The 20,466-nt window shown below is 39.6% G+C and overlaps 1 protein-coding gene across 1 annotated transcript; it reads left to right on the forward strand.

Moving 5' to 3' along the window:
* Positions 1-1,977: 1,977 nt before the first annotated feature.
* Positions 1,978-16,772, forward strand: arcn1a (archain 1a). The gene is made up of 10 exons (XM_072669205.1): positions 1,978-2,192; positions 6,029-6,292; positions 7,499-7,678; positions 10,073-10,269; positions 10,910-11,074; positions 12,225-12,390; positions 13,450-13,597; positions 13,723-13,831; positions 14,524-14,728; positions 14,884-16,772. Exons 1-10 carry the CDS (start codon positions 2,190-2,192, stop codon positions 14,971-14,973), a joined length of 1,527 nt encoding a protein of 508 aa, XP_072525306.1. The 5' UTR covers positions 1,978-2,189; the 3' UTR covers positions 14,974-16,772.
* The last annotated feature ends 3,694 nt before the right edge of the window (positions 16,773-20,466 follow it).

The raw sequence follows: 20,466 nt of genomic DNA on the forward strand, positions 1-20,466 counted from the left end.
GACTAGTCCTGTGCTACACAGCTATTTCTTGGCCAAGACTCCTAATGCTACATTAGCTCACCACTGTAATATGAGTAACCTTGTAAGTCACTCTGGATTTTGACATGTTTAAATTTTATCTTTCATATTTTAGTAGGTTTTATAAAAAGCCTACCTTTTCAGCTTGTTCAGAGCGAGCAATCTCAAAGCAGTACAGTAACCAAATAATATTAAACACACAAAAAGGATAAGTAACTAATCATTAATGACTAAAATGTAACTGAGTTAAGTACATTTCTTTTAAATAGTTATTTGATCAGACAAAAAAGTATCATCATTGGACAATATTTAGGAAAAAGCACCCCTACTTCATAGTGTCTCCTAATTTAAAAAAAAGGCCTTGAGGCCTAATCTAATCTAATCTAATCTAATGCAAGCATATTTACTGAATGGTTGTAGTGTAAATATCTCAGAAATTTGGTCTGGATATCCACTTTACTGAGGGTTTATCACCCTGGAGAGCTGATCCATGCTTTTGACTTTAAGTATAAAAGTGAGCTATGCATTTATAATAAATTGTGCAATAAACAATGTTAAAATACATGATATCATAGAAAGCTAAAAGAGGAAATGTTATGGATATATTCCCTGATGTCTGAGGCATTCGTTTACCACAGTTTTATGGTACGGTTTTGGCCTAAGAGATAAGCACCCTCAAGGTGTTGTGAAGTGTATTGGATAAGAACACCGTCTGTCCTGTGGCAGATTAGGGTTTGATTCCCCGACTGGGGCAAGCACCCCACTATACACCAAGGGCAAGACCCCTAACTCTACATTGTCCTGCATATCCAACATGGTTAAAATGGGGGTCGCTTTGGATAAGAGCATCAGCCAAATGCTGTAAATATAAAGAATAATAGATACTTACTTTTTTAGTTTTAGCACTTCAGCATTTTATCATTATTCATGATTGTATACAGAAATATATGCAAATATATTAACATAAAATGCATTATTATTGCATATAGAAAACTGGATAGCGAATAAAATGAATATATTCACATTGTTGATGTAGCAAACCCATGATTTCTATCACCACCACTGTAAAGAAATCCAAGTTGGTAGCCTTTTAAGTTACTTTGGAGTACACCCACCATCTCAACAACTGAATTCTGTAGAAACTTTAAAAATCGGTGGCTATCTCCTTTAAGACAGACATGTATAGATTAATGACACAATTATTCACAATTATTATTTAAAAATAATATGTAATATGTAATCCCATATGATATAATAATAATAATAATAATCCCATAATATCTAATAATAATAATAATAATAATAATCCCATAATATCTAATAATAATAATAATAATAATAATAATAATAATACATCTATAGTGCCATTGTATGGCAAAAAAAACTCTTATTTCCAATATGGCAATTTGTTTATTTAGAAAAGTAATAATAATATGTAATATGTAATCCCATAATGATTTAATAATAATAGTAATAATAATAATAATAATAATAATCCCATAATATATATGAATAACAATCCCATAAAATATATTAATAAAAATAATAATAATAATACATCTACAGTGCCATTGTATGGCAAAAAAAACTCTTATTTCCAATATGGCAATTTTAAAAGTAATAATAATATGTAAAATGTAATCCCATAATAATAATAATAATAATAATAATAATAATTTTACAGGAGAAGGAAAAAAACTTTAGTGTCCTTTCATTCCTTCTTAACCCAGTATAACAGGACAATCGCCAGATTGTTAAAAAGTAGAAAACGACAAAAAGGTTTTTCACGGCAGAGACGATAAGGAGTCCAGCCTGAGAAACACTGAGGAGCAAACATGTCCCCCGGTTTGTCTGTGTGTGTTTTGTACGTGTACACTCCCCTGTCCCACCCCTTTAGGACGTGTCCTGTTTGCCTGCTCTGCACTACAGCTCTTACAGCGCCAGCGCTGCTGATGCTGAATCCTCCACATGGTCTGCTGCCCTTTTACCCCGCTGACGGGGCTTTTCCGGTGGAGACGTGGCTCAGCGCTTCTGCCATATTGAGCCGCAGACAGGCAGGCAGATCGCCGTGCACCGACTACCCCGTTTATTTACAGCCAGTTCGGTCTTTTATCGCGCAGGACAGCCGTCGTCGGGAGTTTAGACACGAAAGAAGACCGCAGACTCTCAAAATGGTGAGTTAGTGAATTAACGGCTGAAAGGCGAGCGAGTCGTTTCGGCTCGTTTACGCAGACGATGCACAGACGGGGCTAACGACGGCGAGCTGCTGCTTACAGAATACAGACCTACCGCCGACTTAACGAGGCTGAACTTGTTATTTGACCGCTGGCAAAAAATAGTGAGACCAGGCACTGATACAGGCTGCTTGTGTTGTAAACGTCAACGTAGCCTGTTAGCCAGTTAGCTAGCTAGTTAGTTAGTTAGCTAGTTAGCTAGCTAGCTAGCACTAGCTCGCTGGGCTAAGCTAACTGTCCACATCACTGTCAACTCAATGGACGGTAGGCCGAGCCTAGCCTGCTAGCTGCTAGCATGGATTTGAGACCAGTCTGAGCTACTCAGACAGATGACCCTGTACCTTTAGCTACTTATTAGTCATTATTGTTTTTTATAGTGTAAAATATGTACGTTATATGTCCAAATATTTGTGGACACCCCTTCTAACGATGCATTCAGCTACAGCTAAGTTGCAGTCCTCGCTGACACAGCTGTGCAAGTAGAATTACTGCCTATAGCTTAGGGCTCTGCCAGGTGAGGGCTAGAGGGGTATAAAGACCCCCTTGGTATTGAGCTGTGGAGCAGTGGAAGTGTATTCTCTAGATTGATGGTTGGTGCTCCATCCAAGACTTTTGGGATGAGCTGTGGATCAGGTGAGGTGGTGATCGTCCAACCCCCTGCTCTCACTAACACCCTTGTTGCCGACTGCAATCAAAGTCTCATAGTAATGTTCCAAAATCTAGTAGAAAGCCTTCTTCCCTGGACAGTAGAGACACTTACTCCAACAAAAGCAGGCTAAACTATTTTTAATGCCCTTGGTTTCAGAAGAAACAAGAAATAAGCAGGTGTCCCAATACTTTTGTCCATATAACATATGATTAAAGCATCAGTATGTGAGAATTGGTATTTCTTGCTCCTGGGCTCCCCCTGCAGTCACAGTCATGTATAATTCGCCCTCTGAGCCTCCAACCAAGAAGGACACATTTTACACGTGCATTTCTGGATAAGCTGAGAGATACTTATCCGTCACTGAAAGTGAAAGAAGCATGTGGACTGACAGTGTTGTCCTGCCCACTTCACCAAAGTTATATAGTGTGGTCAACAGTGTGCCAAGCCCTCAGTAGCAATGATAGAAACACTGTTCTTCATAATACAGGTCGATTGAGTATCACAATCACTTGTTGTGGTTATTTGTTTGATAAAATGTTACATAATGTTGCTTTAATGTGTCTTTGTATTGTAAAAACATTGTGAATAAATAGCATTTCCACAGTCTCTCTACTGCAGATGCCTCTGCCGTCCATCTGGAGATGGTTTGTTCAAGTATTTTAGAAATAGATTTAGAAAAAGATTTGTGGACACTCTGTTTCTGAACTTCTTCTGAAATCAAGAAAATTCATCGGAGGTTTAGCCTCTGTTTGCTGATGTAACTGCCTTTATCTGTTCTTCTTGAGTGTTACACTAAACCAGTGGTGCCCAACCTTGGTCCTGAAGGCCCTCCTGGTTCAGTTATTGAGCTAATTAATAAACCCTTCCAGACTTTGTGGAAGTGGAGCCTCCAGGACCAGAGTTAAGAACCATCAAGCGTTTCAGCCATGTCCAGAAGTTTAAACCCACTTGGTTTGGATGACCTTCCCATCCAGCTATTGAGTTAACTAACAAGCCCTTCCTGAGTTGACGGCAAGGGGTTCTCCAGGACCAGGGTTGGAAACCACTGAGACACAGCCCAGTTCTGAGGTGTCTGAATACATTTGGACGTTTAGTGTATGCCGCAGATGTATCCTGTGAGCTTTTTCAAATGAATCAATTGAGATGCTTTGCTTTTTTTTTTCAGTGTGTCAAATCAGCTTGCGAAATCACAGGCCCACTGCTTGGCAACTTAAGCAGCGTTATCATGAATATAATATTTATTATCTGTTAAGCATTTTGGGAAGGGTCTGCTAAATCTGAAAAGTAAATGCTGTTATAGACTCATCCAGCACTACTGCTACAGTCAGTTTGCTGTATTCATACAGGATAAGACCCCCTTCTCTTTGCTCACGTCTTCAAGGTGTCAATTTGGTCTTATTAATAAAGTGTGTAATTAGCACTAAGCCTGAGGAGATGTGATGGCGTTCTTCGCATATACATCAGGAGAGGTTGTGTGCCTCCTGTTTGCGCTGTTGAGTCTGACAGAAAATTGACAATAATTGATTGAAGAAAAAATGTAAAAGGTACTTAAATAAATGGTCCAAAGTGACACAGTCTGAAGACTCTTTTATTAAAGTTATATTGGTGCATATGGGTGGGTAGTATTGCATAAATAAAACCCAATTATTGTAATATAATAGATGATTTGTCACAGTATTGACTGTTTCTCACATCTGATGGCCAAAAAAAAGTGGTATGGTTAAAAAAAATATTGCCAGTAAAATTGTAAAACTGTGAAACTGTCTTCTGGATTTCACGTCTGTCAACCCTAAATCCAGCCTTGACCAATTTTATCCATGTGTGTTGGGTCGTATGAACATCTTGATTCATCACAGCGCTAAACTAATGCATCTGATATTAAAGTGCATGCTCACAGAGTGCAGTAACTTCAGCACTACTGTAAGACCATTATTGTGAAAGACCAGTGTTGCGATAGTGATCTAAAAGCCAGAAAACACGCAGAGCTGTGTGCAACATTTTCTCAGTATTTAAATTGTGCACACGTCCTGATTTTTTTTTTTTTGGGGGGGGGGGTCTCTAATGAACATGAACAAAACAAAGAAAAACTAGATTGGCCTTAAATAAAAATAAATGTCTAACCTAATGTACAGTAGAATTAAGTGTAAGACAGTGTTTGTGTGTAAACAAACAAAAAAAAATTGACTGTTTATAATGTTAAATATCTTATATCCTGTCTGACGGATCTCCCTGATCATTCAGCTCCCAGTTGCTTTAAAACACTGCAGTATAATAACTTAATGTTTATATATATATATATATATATATATATATATATATATATATATATATATATATATATATATATATATATATATATTTGTGTGTGTGTGTGTACACTGGTCACACTCTGAACTGGTATGAACTACCACTGATGTAAAGTAACTATTTTACATTGTCCTGAATCCTCTATGATTTGGTTTTCTGTTAGGTGTGGGCATTGGCCTTCTGTTCTTGGTTTTGAACATGCTGTTTAGTGCTGCTTTACAACCAAAGAGAGGAGAATGGTTTACTCTATGGTAAAACGTATCTCCTCAAACGGTTTAGGTGGCATGGTCAAAAATAGCAGAAAATGGGCATGGGGCACTGTTCTGCTACCTTCTGTTACCTGACGGCTGTGGGCTGTGAATAATGTCCCTTAAATGATGCCTTAAGGATGCCAGAGGGTGCTCCAAACACAGCAGACTGAATCAAGCTTAGGGTACCAGGCTTAGGGTAGCTGATAACCAATCCACTGGATCATATTGGGATGGGACATCCCTAATGATCTGTTTGTATTGAGAGTACTTGGTTAATGCATCGTTGACATACATGAATCATGACATGATTAAGAAAGAGCCAATCACCTGTGAATCAAAACACCCTCAGAACTCTATCATACACATCTGGGATTGCTTAAGGTTGCCACAGCATGCAATCAAATTGGATTGTTGGATTGCTTGTTTGCATATTGCAGTCCTTTGCGGTAATGTTAATGAAGAGGGTTTTACAGCGATTAGTAATTTATACACAGTACAGCCCTGCAGTTTCCATGGTAGTAGACTGACTGCTGGGTCAGATCCACTGACGGTTCTCCTTGCATGTGCAGGTGCTGTTGGCTGCAGCGGTGTGCACCAAGGCGGGGAAGGCTCTGGTGTCGCGGCAGTTTGTGGAGATGACTCGGACACGCGTTGAGGGTCTGCTGGCTGCCTTCCCTAAACTAATGAACACGGGGAAGCAGCACACGTTTGTGGAGACAGAAAGCGTGCGCTATGTTTACCAGCCTCTGGAGAAGCTCTATATGGTGCTGGTCACCACCAAGAACAGCAACATCCTGGAGGACCTGGAGACCCTCCGCCTCTTCTCACGTGTGGTACGTATGAGAATGTGTGCCTCGGACGGACATGAATGCTTTGTGTGGGCGGTGCTGCAAAAATCTAATAACAGTAGCTGAAGACATTTTTGCACTGTTTTAAAGGTTTCTAAGCTTTGAAATACTGGAGGAAATAAAAGCCCCAGTAGTAGTACATTATAAAACCATTTACGAATGGCAGTCTGATCTAATTAAAGGTGCCAAAGTAAGAATTTGTGGAGTGTAGATATATTTTAAGTGTAATGTCATGTGTAAATTGTATGTATGTGACTTTAACTGGGGTGAAAAGTCTCAGATGTTGTTTAACAAGTCTATTTACAACCCTGTTATTTTGCTGTACAGTCAAAACAGCAAATGGCACCGGCAAAGCTAGCAGAACCCACATATTATAGTGTAGTTTTAACACTAACAAACACTGTAATTATTCCAGAGGCTTACTGGATGATGTTGCCGTCTTTTTGTTGTGTCCCCTTCATGATGTACTGTTAGCAAACAAAAGAGATTGTACCCGGTTAGTTTCTAACCTTGCCCCCCTTGTTTCCCTGGGTCTTCCCTCAGGTCTTACCAGTACAACGATATTAGTCAGCGCTTTATCTTCTAATGTGTGTTTAGCTCTGATTTGGTAAAGCAGAGGTAGTTTAGTTTGTTTTTTCAAGGGAGCAGAAGTGAGATGGTACAAGGCTGGCGTTAGCGCTGCATTGTTTAAGCTAAGAGTCTAGAGCTGATGTGCTGCTTTCCAGTATCAACACCATATTTTCACGAAGTCGCGGTTACATTTTACCATTCTCCAGCTTTCACTGGTGGGCTGGGTGGATGTAATAATGTGTAAATATAAAGTCAAGACTGTTATGTAACAGTTTTGGGGGATTGGAAAAATCATGTATTCCAGTTCTGGATTGGTAATGCCGGATTTTCTTTTAAAAGCAGACGCATCACTTCTATGTACCAAACTCTCAGTATTCAACCATGCCAAAATTAATGCAGTTTGACATTCTAGCGCACTTGGTAAAATTAACATTTTACACCCTTTTTGATATGTACCAAAAATACTTCTGTGATGTGGTTATTTATTCATAAGTGTCCTCCTCTCTCCACGTGCCTCAGCTCTTCTTATGATCCGAGTTGTTGGTATTCATCTGTTGTCATTGATCTAAACGATGGTAAGTGTTTATTACTGTGAAACTGAGCGCTGCGGTTGTCGTGCAGATTCCAGAGTACTGTCGTGTGCTGGAGGAGAGCGAAATCTCAGAGCACTGCTTTGACCTCATCTTCGCCTTCGATGAGATCGTCGCCCTTGGTTACAGAGAGAACGTCAACTTGGCGCAGATCAGAACCTTCACAGAGATGGACTCGCACGAGGAGAAGGTGTTCCGCGCTGTCAGAGAGGTGAGAGAGCCGAGGAGGGAAAGCGGCACTTTGATATATGGAGCATTATGCAGTCTGCTGATTCTGCTTGTCTAAGCTCTTGGCGTAGCTGCAAAGAAGAGCGATCAGTCAGACCTGCTGATCCACAGCAGCACAGCTGCTTGGTAATTTGCTGCGCTTCATGAGCCTAATTATCATTTATTCATAGTTGAGTTAAAATGTGGATTGAGCTGCGGCTTCATCCAGTCTTGAAAATGTCAAATACTTTTTGTCTGAATGTGAAGAACCTTTTATATGAAGTGAAGGTTTTTTAGACAATCTCACATCCCTATTACAAACATGGTTTCTAATGAATGGCTCATTATTCATAGAAGCAGTATTGCCATGGCAATACTACGGGGGGGCATGTAACGTGCAGGCATGGGGATGAAATGTCACTTCTAACCACTTCTAACTTCTAAAGAAGTACGACTTCTTTTTCAGAAGTTAAGCTCACTTCATTCTGCCATCCTGTGTCATAATAGTCTCATAGCTTGTTTTCTTAGTCCATCAGTTAGTATTTGGTAACTGGTTTATAAATGATCTATGACTTAAGTTATAGATCTATTATAGTTATAGATCTGTTAATTAATAATTAAAGTATTTGGCCAGTGTTTCTTGTGCCAATAAAGCTTGCATGTCCATAAAGCTCTGGATATGGTGAGGTGTCCTGACGAACCAGACAGAAGTATTTTACCCATTAAAAAAAAAGCCCAAAACAACTAAGATTCGCATTCCTCTGCGTGTTAATCCCTCAGAGTGCTTATAGATAAAACCTCATGAATAGCGCAGACAGGAATAAGGATAAACATTACAGCATTTCTGTGGGAGTGTGGTTAAGCTCACTTCATTCTGCCATCCTGTGTCATAATAGTCTCATAGCACAAAAGACATGATTTTTCAGGTTGTTATAGCTACTGCCTGGGGGGGGGGATGGGAGACAACTTGTTGAGCCATGTTGAGCATTATTAAAACTCCTTTCAGGTTCGGCAAGTGATCGGTCTCCTCATTGACCACATCTCTGATAAACCTCACCATTAGCTGAACACTGACAAACTGACAGAATGATCAAAACCTAGGTTTACTCAAAGATGAGTCGTTCTATTAGCTGAATCAGTGGTAATAAGAGAATCTGACTGAATAGTAAGTCATTAACCTTGTGTCAATTCTTAGTTTTAATATTCTGTTAATTCAAGTATTAATGAGGTCACTGTCCTACTGTACACTGTCATACAAACCACATGGCTGCATTTTTCTGCAGTGTTATAGTGGGGGAAAAATAAATATCTCTTTCTCTAGTTTGGCAGATGAGAAGTTTTACTGTGTTGAGAAGTGAATATGCTGCTACACCTTTAACAGTAGGCATAAAATAACCTAAACTAAATAATTTGACTCATGAGCCATAAGGGTGCACTGATAATGAATTGTTTTGTCCGATTTCAATTTCATGTTTACTTAAGTTTTAATAAACTTGCCGACATTTCCTATGGTAAAAAGCAAGAATAAGAATAATAACAATAATATACTTTTTATAAAGCTTGCATTCTGCAGGCAAAATAAACTCATTGATTTGAAACAGTCACGTGGACAAATGTGTACTTCAGAGTATTCAGAGAAATGTAGAATTTCATAAATAACATGCTATGTGAACATGGTTCTTATAGTCCTTAACTCTCTTTAAAGGCTCCCAGAATCTTTCTAGTAATAGTTATTGCTCCAAAGCCTCATCTGGAGGTTTCATATTTGCATTTCCCATTCACCTTATATGGTGTGGTTCTTATTTGATGATCCCTTTTCCACCTTAAATGGAACATGTTTTTGCACTATGTGCACAGCGTAGAACCCCTGAACAAATGCATGTCTGTTTTCAGACATCGGAATTGCTTAGAAGAAGTATTACGGGTTAAGAAGTTCTTGCAATAGAAATGGACTGTAAGCTCTAAGTTAACATGGACAGAATAAATAAGTAGCATAAGTATAAAACTGCAAGTAAGCTACATTTATACGCTTATAATATGGAAACTGTCATAAGGAATGCAACACAGTGAAATAAGCTACAATAAATTGACCAATCCCACATTGCAAGTTATCAGAAAAAATGGCCCAATTCCTATCATACATCCCTACTTTGCAACAACTTAGTGTGTGAACCTCCTGCATTGCTGTATTTGAGACTCTCAGAACAATTGCATTCATTGTGTGAACATAAGTTTTTTTTATTTTATAAATGATGCTTTAACTTTACTTCTATAACTGTTAAATGTCAGTAATTCAGTTACTTTGTCAAAATAACCTTTTAATGCAAAAATACAGAAGGCTGTTTGATTGGCAGAATGGCACTATACTCATGTTCGGTCTCTCTCCATGTCTCTTTAGACTCAGGAACGAGAGGCGAAGGCGGAGATGAGGCGGAAGGCGAAGGAGCTTCAACAGGCTCGGCGAGATGCTGAGCGGGGGAAGAAGTCTCCAGGCTTTGGTGGATTTGGCAGCAGCAGTAGCAGCAGCAGCACTGCCATCATAACAGACACACTAATTGAGCCAGAGAAACCCAAACCCACCCCAGCACCCGCCAGGTAACCACAATAAGGGCTCTTGTTGTTGTAACGGTACACAAGTTCCAATCAAGAGATGTGACTACAGACTACAGTTACTATATCTATACTCTACACATTACAGTCCCCGCAATATCATGCAAATGCAGTTTTCGAGTTTTACAGGGGGCACGCACGCTTGTGAAATAACCCTAATAAATAGTCGTATTGTGTATTTTCTATGCAACTGCGGACACCAGACTATGACCTTTTGGTTCAGATAGATGTATTGTCACACCCTTAATCTCACCTCTAAAACACATACATATCTGTGTAAATGAGAAATATGGTACTTAATGGTGCTTTGAAAAATGGTATTTAATGGGAGGTGTGGATTTGATAAGTTGGCAGTTGTGTAATTTTATATTGTTACACAGCAAAAGTGGAAGTTGCGTCATCTTCCAGAGTCATGTGTAGACTAGTTCAGATGTCAGTTTTCATTTTTATTAATATTTATTCATTTTCATTTAATTTATACTCAAAACCATGATTTTAGATTATCTGCAGGTTTGGAAGAGCTTTTGATATTTTTGAAGATGGCACGTGATTTTGTTTCTTTCCTGATGGAGTTTCTTTATGTTCAACAATCTTTTACTACATCTTTGTCCATGTTCTCCCACAGGCCCAGTGGCCCCAGCAAAGCCCTTAAACTGGGTGCCAGGGGGAAGGAAGTGGACGACTTTGTAGACAAACTGAAGTCTGAGGGCGAGAACATTATCCTGCCCAACACTGGCAAAAGACCTTCTGAGGCCTCCAAATCTCTGCCTGCTCCTGTTAACACAGAGAGGTATGTCCCAGTCGTTAGCAACACTTGGAGTTGCTTGCAAATGGTGTTTATTTAATTTTTGTTCAGTGGGTGGTTTCTTTTCTGTGTGTTTGAAATGCTGGAGTCTGGGCACAGCCATACTACAGCACCACTGGAGCAGAGAGGGTTAAATGCCTTGCTCAAGGACCCAGGCAGCTAAGGAGTGGCAGCTTAGCGAATCCGGGTATCGAAAATGGATCAGAACAGAATGACACCTTGATTCACTTATTACTTCACTAATTTAATTCAGTCAAATGAAACACCTTTCTGTTATTTGTACAGAGTACAAAGAAATTCTTCTCATCATATACACCAGCTTAGAAAGGTATCGAACCTACAACCACGTGACTTAGAGAAACAAGTTAGATGAGATGTTTCTTTTTTTTCTTTTTTTCTTTTTTCTCTCACCCAACTTAGTTGGCAATTTAGTTATTTGATCAAGCTGCCTATGACTAATGGCTGAATGAAACTGCTTATGTGCACAAATGTTCCTTATAGCCTTAGTAATATCAGTGTATTTCAAATGACCGTCTAAACAACTGCATTGTCCACTAGGTAGGGTTGCCCCTGTAGGAGATTTTAACATGATGAAAACCGTCTCAGAAAAATCATGTTTTTATGGGATCTCAGTACACAATTTAGTAAACAAGATTTTTGGTTGAACGAATGCTTTATTATATATAACATTTTAAAAATATATATAATAAATGTTTTTTTTTTTTTTTGTAATACTGGTATTGAGCACATGTACAGAGCATGATAACCATCAGTTGTCATTTCTTTCTGCTAGATAAGACCAAATTATAAGAAACAATAAATAAGAAGCATATGCTAATAAGTTTCATACTTCAGACCTTTTAAGGTGCTTTACAGTTCCAAATATAGGTGTGGAGGTAAGACAACCGACTGTTTCTGTATAATGTCAGTATTGGAAGGGCGGTGTATGTTTGCTTTACAGTTTATACAGAAACCCTTTTTCAACTGGACCTTCCTTGAGCAATCATTATCAATTTAACAGTGATTAAATGTAGATAATTCTTGCAAAAAAAGTTATATAGTAAGCTCATATGTAAGTGGTCTTATTGGTGTAAAATCTCATCATTCACTAACTTATGCCCTCTGCTGGTTGCAGTGTGCACCTGCGGGTGGAGGAGAAGATTACACTAACATGTGGCCGTGACGGTGGGCTGCAGAACATGGAGGTGCTGGGCATGATCACACTCCGAGTGTCCGACGATAAGAACGGGCGAATCCGACTCTTTATCAACAACAACGACAAGAGGGGCTTACAGCTTCAGGTGGGCTATGTCTAGGGAGTCAAACGGAGAAATGCTCAGGACAAGAACTTGAAATGTTTAAATGCTTGTCAGAACAAAACCCAGCAATTTACAGTTGCCCTATTTTATTTAGCTGGAACAGTATTCAGTGCACCACAGCTCACTACCATAAAAGCCAAAACAATGTATTATGTTCTGTTCAGCTTGGAAAGAATTTTGTCAGGCTTTGTTAGGGTTTGGGACTAGAAAAACCAGGGCCAGAGAAAGTGTGTTAAGACCAGCTGACCAGTATATGCCAGTTTGATGTCTATGCTAGGCCATTTAAACAAAACAATTGGTTCCCCCATGCAAACCTTTGTGTTTTTAACTAAACATCTGGACATTTGATCTTCATTTGAACAATATTGAGGGATGCAAGAGATGTCTTTTAAAAATAATTTGTAAAATGTAAATTCAGTTTTCTTCTGAGGATAAAGTTCAGACACCCCCACGTTTATTAGTACTTCAAATGTCTAAATTAGGTGCAGCACACCAGCTGCAGATGATTAGAACATGGTTTAAGAGGAGTATAGAGGAGCCTGTCTTTAAACATCTGGCATTTACTTTGAGATCCTAACAGCTTTCAGAGGCCTTTAAAAGAAGGTTGTAGATGAGTGTGAGTCTGGGAAGAGATTTAAAAACAATCTCATAATACTTGGAAATCAGTCGTTCCACTGTCTGCAAAATAATTTGGGTGGAGAACATGCATGTCCTAATTTTTGCCTCTCAAGAAAATTTATTTCTTTTAAATACATTTTACAAATTAAACAAAGACATTTCTATAGTTTAGTGTGATTAGTTAGATCAGCTCCATATGTCAGTATTGTGCAAATGTCCATATGTTTGAATATGTTGATAGGATAAAGGTTTTTATGGGAGTCCTCATTTATTTATGTGACTATAATTCAAAATGTCTTATTCCTTCCTGTGTAGCAATCTATCTGTCAAGGGACAAAATCAGCTTTGTAATAAAACTGAGAGTTAGCTCAGGTTAACCCGAACTGGACAGATTCCTTAAAGAAATTAATTTCCCTCCAATAGACCCATCCCAACGTGGACAAGAAGCTGTTCACAGCGGATTCAGTAATCGGTCTGAAGAATCCAGACAAGTCCTTCCCCCTGAACAACGACGTGGGTGTGCTGAAGTGGAGACTACAGACTACAGACGAGTCCCTCATACCATTAACAAGTGAGTTTTGTTGTGTCACCAGCTCAGCAGGCTCAGACTCTGTCATGTTTGTAGTGTTGTAAAGAAGTTAATGTGTTTTTTTTTGTTTTTGTTTTTTTTTTTTTTTTCCCCCGTTCGTTCTGTAGTAAACTGCTGGCCCTCAGAAAGTGGATCCGGCTGTGATGTGAACATAGAGTACGAGCTGCAAGAAGAATCCTTGGAACTCAACGATGTTGTTATATCAATCCCCATACCGTGAGTCTATACCAGGTTACAGATGGGAGAATTTGCTTAATGTGCTGTTGATTGCATACTAGAGGTGCAATGCTGTATTCGGTTGCCACTATTTTAAAAACTATGGTAAAAGTCTTGATTGTACTGATAATTATTCTAATGTACACATGGATTAGTTTAAAAAAGGTGGCAATTTTAAAATTCTAGTTTAATTTTTTTTTTTCTTTCGATACTTTAATTCGGTACACTTTTATTGCATCCCAGTGCATTAGACCCACATTCATTATTGAAAGTCAGAAAGATTCTTATATAGCCGCTGAATGCGCAGCTACAAAATTTAAGTGACCGTTTTATGAAACACAGAAACAGAATTCCGTGTTCCTGCTTGAATTTCACCTTCTATGTTATCATATGTAAGTCATGTTTATGGTAAACTAACTACAGCCCTTAACTAGACAAGGAGAAATCAGTTAACAAATGCCAGAAAACATGTATAGTATATCTTATTGCTGTCTCACACAGCTTCAAATCTTTTTATTTATATATTTTTTGATAGTTTGAGGCCGTTGTTCTTTACATTAATAGAAGCTGATAAAGAAACATTTTATTACTGGTCACTTTGGGGCATTTCTATTGGTCCTTTCATCATGAAATTTAAAATTAAAGTTAGAATGTTTCACACCCCATATGTAATTTGCATGTGATGATTGCAGGTCAGGGGTAGGTGCTCCTGTGATTGGTGACCTGGATGGAGAGTATCGACATGACAGTAGACGGAATGTTCTGGAGTGGTGTCTCCCTGTGGTGGACATGAAGAACAAGACAGGCAGTCTGGAGTTCAGCATAGCCGGCCAGCCCAATGACTTCTTTCCTGTCAATGTCTCCTTTGTCTCCAAGGGCAACTACTGTGACATTCAGGTACTGAAGCATTATGTAGTTGTTTTTTTGGGGGTCAAGAAAATTATCCATTTTAAAAATTGTAATCTGGCCAAGATACATTTTGATATTACCTGGATATTAAACATGTTAATACAAGGTGTAACCGGTCTATCTCTATATCTTCTTTCTCCTAGGTTGGTAAAGTGTCTCAGGTGGATGGGAGCAGTCCGGTACGGTTCTCCACAGAAACGTCGTTCGTTGTCGACAAGTACGAGATCCTATAAAAAGAAGAAACCTCGCCAACAAAAAGCTCAAAAACCAACTTCAAAGGAAAGCAATTCAGTGGACTGAACACATGAATACAAACACAGTACAGGCTAGAGTGAGGGAGATGATAGAGCATGAAGAGGCTGCTGAGAAGCGATTCGCCTTCAGCAGTACTTAAACAGGACTTGAACCTTTATCCTTTTTTTTTTTTTTTTTTCGTCTCCTCCAAAAAAGAAAAAGCCAAGAAAAAAGAAGGCCCTTTTTCACCATGGCTGGCAATGTTGGCTGTATTTGTATCTTCTCTTTGTACAAAAGTGAATAATTCTATAAAGGGATTGATTTCTTGAGATGAGGAAAAGGACCACCGCAGCCGAACCAATCACAGGTTTTAACTGGAGATACCAAACCTCCAGACTGTACCAGTCTGATAATTTCGTCATATAATAATTTATATGAATTCACCTCGTGTTAAATCAGTTGTATAGATGATGGAATTGTATTGAAGGCTGATCAAACTTAGCATTAAGGGTAAAGGTCATTTAGTAGTGTGATTTATTATATCTATTTTCCCCCTTTCTAAAACAACCTCCATGAGTTTCTCATTCACTCACACGTGGACTGGGATCCTGCTCCATAGAGGCCATCGTTGGAATTCTCTTCTAAGACACGGTTGTCTTTTTCTGCTAAGGGTCTTTGATCTGCTCCACGGTCTATTTCACTTGCATTAACAGGGCTGTGAGTAATGAGATGGACTTAATTGTTTTGTCTGTGTATGGTTTTTTTTGTCTGTATTTTTTTATATATATCTTTTCATCTGCTTTGAAGTGGTCTGCTGCACATGCCTGAGCTTGTGTCTGGGCGTCTTCTTTGTTGCGTCTACGTTATCTTTACTCTTTTGTTTTGTTTGTTTTTGTTTTGTTTTGTTTTTTTGGTACTGTAAGCATGTTGGACCTTAAGCAGTGCTTTCACATCCCTTTCTGAAGTCACTGTAGTGGAGCCCTCAACGTGTTCTTAATACCAGTCAGCGTGTCATCTGTTTTCGTTAGGGCGGTGGATTGCAGCCTTGCGTACTGGTGCTGTTGTAGAGAGTTCAGTACTCATGTTACTGTTTGCAGATCACCCGGGGCCACGTTTTATCTGTAATTTGGAGAGCAGACGGTTCTGGTACCTGTAGTTTCGGTGAGGGTTTTGGTCAGCTGTGGGGAATTTCGATGCTGTTGTTAGTTGCTGACATGTTCAGGTTAAAGGACCTAGGAAAAATCGTCTGAATCATCTCATAAAAAGACCAAGTTTCTTTCCATGCCAGAAGAAGCAGAAGTGCTGGCGTCCCCTGCTTTAACTTTCTTTTATTTTCAGAGCCCCAAATCAACTTGACATGCTGTTGGTAGATGTTTACTCCAAGTGCAGGCTCTACACCAGTCTTGCTCCGTGGTTGGGATTGGAGTACTGAACAGCTGGTCTCAGATCAGACCTCCTAAGCTCTCAATCTCTTCCTTAGCCTCAAGGCCAGATGCTTGTACAGAAGAAACACAGAAGGTTCCTGTGTGTCTATCTCTCAGTCCAGTAATGCCTGGAATCTCTCCATAACTTAAAGATGGGGTAGGGTAGGGTGGGGTGGAGTGGAGTGAGAAGAAATGCTAAATGTTTTTGAGTTTGTTTCTTTGTATTGTCTGTTTTGTTGAAATCATATTGCTGGTGGGAAGTGGAAAGATAGATCAGAATTTCTTTTTTGTAACCCTGTAAAATAGTGAATAGGGTCATGATGAATAACATTCCAGTGTAAACTTATTAAAGAAATTATTAAAGTGTATAAAAAGACTTGATTTAAAAAGCCTCTTTTACTGAAATGCCTTTACTTATCCTGTGAATAAGAACCAGATGCTAACTGGCGGATTGTTAAATATCAGGGGTTATATATCAGGTTTTGCTTAACTTGGGCAGATTTGCTTACTGATAAAGCACTGATAATGCATCGTATAGGCCGGACAAGTTTATTTGTATAGCATTTTTCAGAGTGCTTTTCATTAACACAGAAAAATACAAACAATACATAAAGTATGATAAAAGGTTTTATTATTATTATTATTATTATTATTAATAAATTATTATTATTAATAAAATAAATGTGATCGATAGCATCTATAACTGAACAAAGAAACAACATCTAAGCTGTTAATCTTTAAGATTCCTGTACTAGCGAGTAAAGAAAGCTTCAGAAAACGTTTACATGCACTTCAGTCATTTCCAGCAAACTAGAGGCTAATTTTTTACTCCCTTTACTTACTCACACTTTCAAATGTTGTAATGCTCACTGCCCACATACTTCCATGCATCCTTTACATTGACATTGATGTTAAGCAGTACATCCACTAGAGGGCAGTTCAGCGTCAAGTTCCAAGACCCCCGGCCCATAGTGGAGGTGTATTAGTCTGGTGAACTGACCATAGTTCAGTAGTTAAGTTGTAAACCACAGTTACAGTAAAAGGTGTTCAATGTAAAATCATATGCTGTAGAGAAACTAGAGCAATTCAGATTTCTTTACAGTGATGATAATGGGACCCCATAACAAAACTTTTTTTATTAAGACTAATTTTATTTACAATCCCAAACGAATTCATTTGTGAAGTCCAGTTTGATACTTTCTGCTATCAAACTACTTTCCACTAATTCTGTATTAACCTTCAGACTTTCATGTACTTTTTCCCTGTGGCCCATTTTTTTGGGCCCCAGAGTGTACCAGTGTAATGGTAAAAGTGGTAAAGCTTGAAAAATAAGAGCTATTTTTCCTAACAGCATAATAACCTTATCTTGAGTAGGTCCCTCTTGTGTCCCCAAAACACAGATCTGATCTTTTGAGGCATGAACTTCACAAGATGTCCTGTGGTATCTACACACAAAGACATCAGCTCTAGATTCTTTGTCTTATCAGTTGTAGGTGGGTCTTTCATGGATCACATCAATGACCTTTGGGCTCACCAGTTGTCCTTCTTTAAACCACTTTTGGTATGTACTGGCCATTGCATACTGGGAACACCCCCACAAGACCTGCCTGATGTATTGGTGATGAACCATCACAATTTTGTCCACTTTGTAAACTTGGCCCAAATACTGCCTGTTTACTTGCTGCCTAATATGAATATCCCTGACCTTGACAGGTGCTATTGGAGCCAGATGATCAGTGGTATTAATGTTATGGCTAGTAAACAACATGTCATGCTGCCATTAAAGGGAGCTGTTATGACAAATGCTTGAGTTTACATCACATTCTGTCATGACTGTTGCTGGTGATGGTGAAACGGCACGTGCATTACTGGACAACTCATGACCAAGTCTGTTTATATCATGGTTTGTTTTGGAGCAGGGTTCAAGAAAAATGTTACTCAATGTTCATATGGGTCGAGCCCTCATTCTGATTGTCAGCCTTCTTATGCGCTTCTTCCTGGTCAGGGTCGCAGTGGGTCTAGAGCCCACCTGGAATCCTTGGGTGCAAGGCAGGAATACGGCCTGGACACGGTGCCAGTCCATCAGAGGGGACCATACACACTCATCAACACACACTCGCTCCTAGGGGCAATTGAACATGGATAATTCACAGACCATGTGTCTTTTTGGGAGGTGGGAGGACACCCACAGAGTTACTGGCCTCTTTCATCGTCTTCTTGATGCTCATTTCTAGGTGGTTCCTCAGCAAAAAGGAATGGATAGATCCTTCAAACACATCCCAAACTGTTGCTAAACATCATTATACACTGATCAGCCATAACATTAGTACCACTGTCAAGGTGGATAAGTAAACAGTCAGTTATTGAAGGCGAAGGAAAAATTAGCAAGGGCAAAATTGTGATGACTAGACGACTGAGTCAGAACCCAGTCCAAAACATCAGGCAGGCCATGTGGGGTTTTTCTGGCATGCAGCGGTCAGTAACTACCAAATGTACCAAAAAGGCAACAAGGTAATGGTCACCTCAAGGCTCATGTATGTGATCCGTGGTGGTTCCATCTTACAACTATTGTCTTGGTGCCAGATACCACAGGACACCTTCAGTGGTCTTGTGAAGGCCATGGCTCGAATGGTCGGATCTGATGTGGTGACCCCAGGGGAACCTACTCAGTATTAGGCAGGTGGCACTAATGTTATTGCTGATTGGTGTGCGACAGAGGTGTCTATTCTTGTCCCCGAAGAGCTGGTATGTCTGCTGGATTTCAAGAGATCAAGAGATCCCACACTCTACATGCACACCAAACTCCTCACAGACAGAGACCAGAATGAGGATCGGCCCCACAGCGCCAGGCCTGGCCTCTGGACCTGGGCAACACGGTGGTGCCCCCAATTTTTAAATTGTTTTCTGTCTCTTTAGTTGTCTAGCATTTCACTGTAACACCATCTAATCTCCACCACCTTCAGCCTTACCTGTTCACTGTAGTAATGTCAGGTTTTCAGCCTAGCTGATTCTGATTGGACCCTCCTACACAAACACTTGTGGTGTTTTTTTTTATTTTTTTATTATTATTATTGCATTTTCTTTTCCCGACGTAAAATCCGTCTGTAAAGAGATTTTACGGATGGGGAAGGCCGGAGAGAGCACAGATTTTTATCTCCCTGCTTTTTCCTCGCCATAATATGTCTGCTGGGTAAGGAGATGAGAACGAGAGCATGAGAGTGTGAGCATGTAGATAGATGATCAAGTGAGAGATTAGTGTGTGTGTGTGTGTGTGTGTGTGTGTGAGTAAGGGAGAGAGAGAGAGAGAGAGAGACAAAGAAGGCAGCAAAACCGCACACTGCAGGGATATGAAATCACTCAGGAAGTGTCACAATGAGCTGCCCTGATGGTCTAGAAATCATGTTTGCTATTTATATAACTGGATATCCAAGAGGGACAAGCATGGCTTGAGCAATAATTTCTGTTGTCTGGAATTGCAGCACACAGTGCGGCAGGCTCCTGGTCTGTGCCATCAGGCCGGGCCTGTGAAGTTCATCATGAATGCCCTTATTTGGAGCTGGGGAGGAGAGGAAGGAGAAGGTGTTGCCTGTCTTTTTCCTCCTTTTTACCTCCCACTTTTGAATGAATGACTGTACAGTCCATGCTCATTTCTCCCCCATTACAGAGTGGAAAGACGGGGACCTGACTTTGGCTGCCAGTGGAATAATGTCAGTCTGTTCTCTTCTATTTTGGGACTGAATGTGAAGAAGAAAAAGAAGAAGAAGAAGAAGAAGGGACGCTTCTGTGCTGTTTTGAGGTTTACGCAGAATGGTGGTGGATGCTGTTGAGGAGCTTCTGTGGCTGGTTAGCTGATCTCACTTTAGCTCAAGTGTGTTCAGCATGAGCTTCCCCATGATCTGCAGCGTCTACCAGGCCAGCAAGGGCCACAGGGTGGCTCCAAAGAGGGTCCGCTTTCAGGTAAGAACATTTTTTAAAGCCTTTCTTTTGATTTGTGAGGTTAACTTAACTGATTTTTTTTATTTCAGTAGGATCCAGAGGCTAAATGATAACATATATCATGTGTCACAA

This window comes from Salminus brasiliensis, chromosome 1, assembly GCF_030463535.1.
Source record: "Salminus brasiliensis chromosome 1, fSalBra1.hap2, whole genome shotgun sequence".
NCBI classification, from domain to species: domain Eukaryota; kingdom Metazoa; phylum Chordata; class Actinopteri; order Characiformes; family Bryconidae; genus Salminus; species Salminus brasiliensis.

What these genes read in the sequence shown, in the direction of transcription:
- arcn1a (XM_072669205.1), top strand. An exon ending in TCCGCCTCTTCTCACGTGTG is followed by an intron (nt 6,293 to 7,498) that starts GTACGTATGAGA and finishes GTTGTCGTGCAG; the next exon opens with ATTCCAGAGTACTGTCGTGT. An exon ending in GTCCCTCATACCATTAACAA is followed by an intron (nt 13,598 to 13,722) that starts GTGAGTTTTGTT and finishes TTCGTTCTGTAG; the next exon opens with TAAACTGCTGGCCCTCAGAA.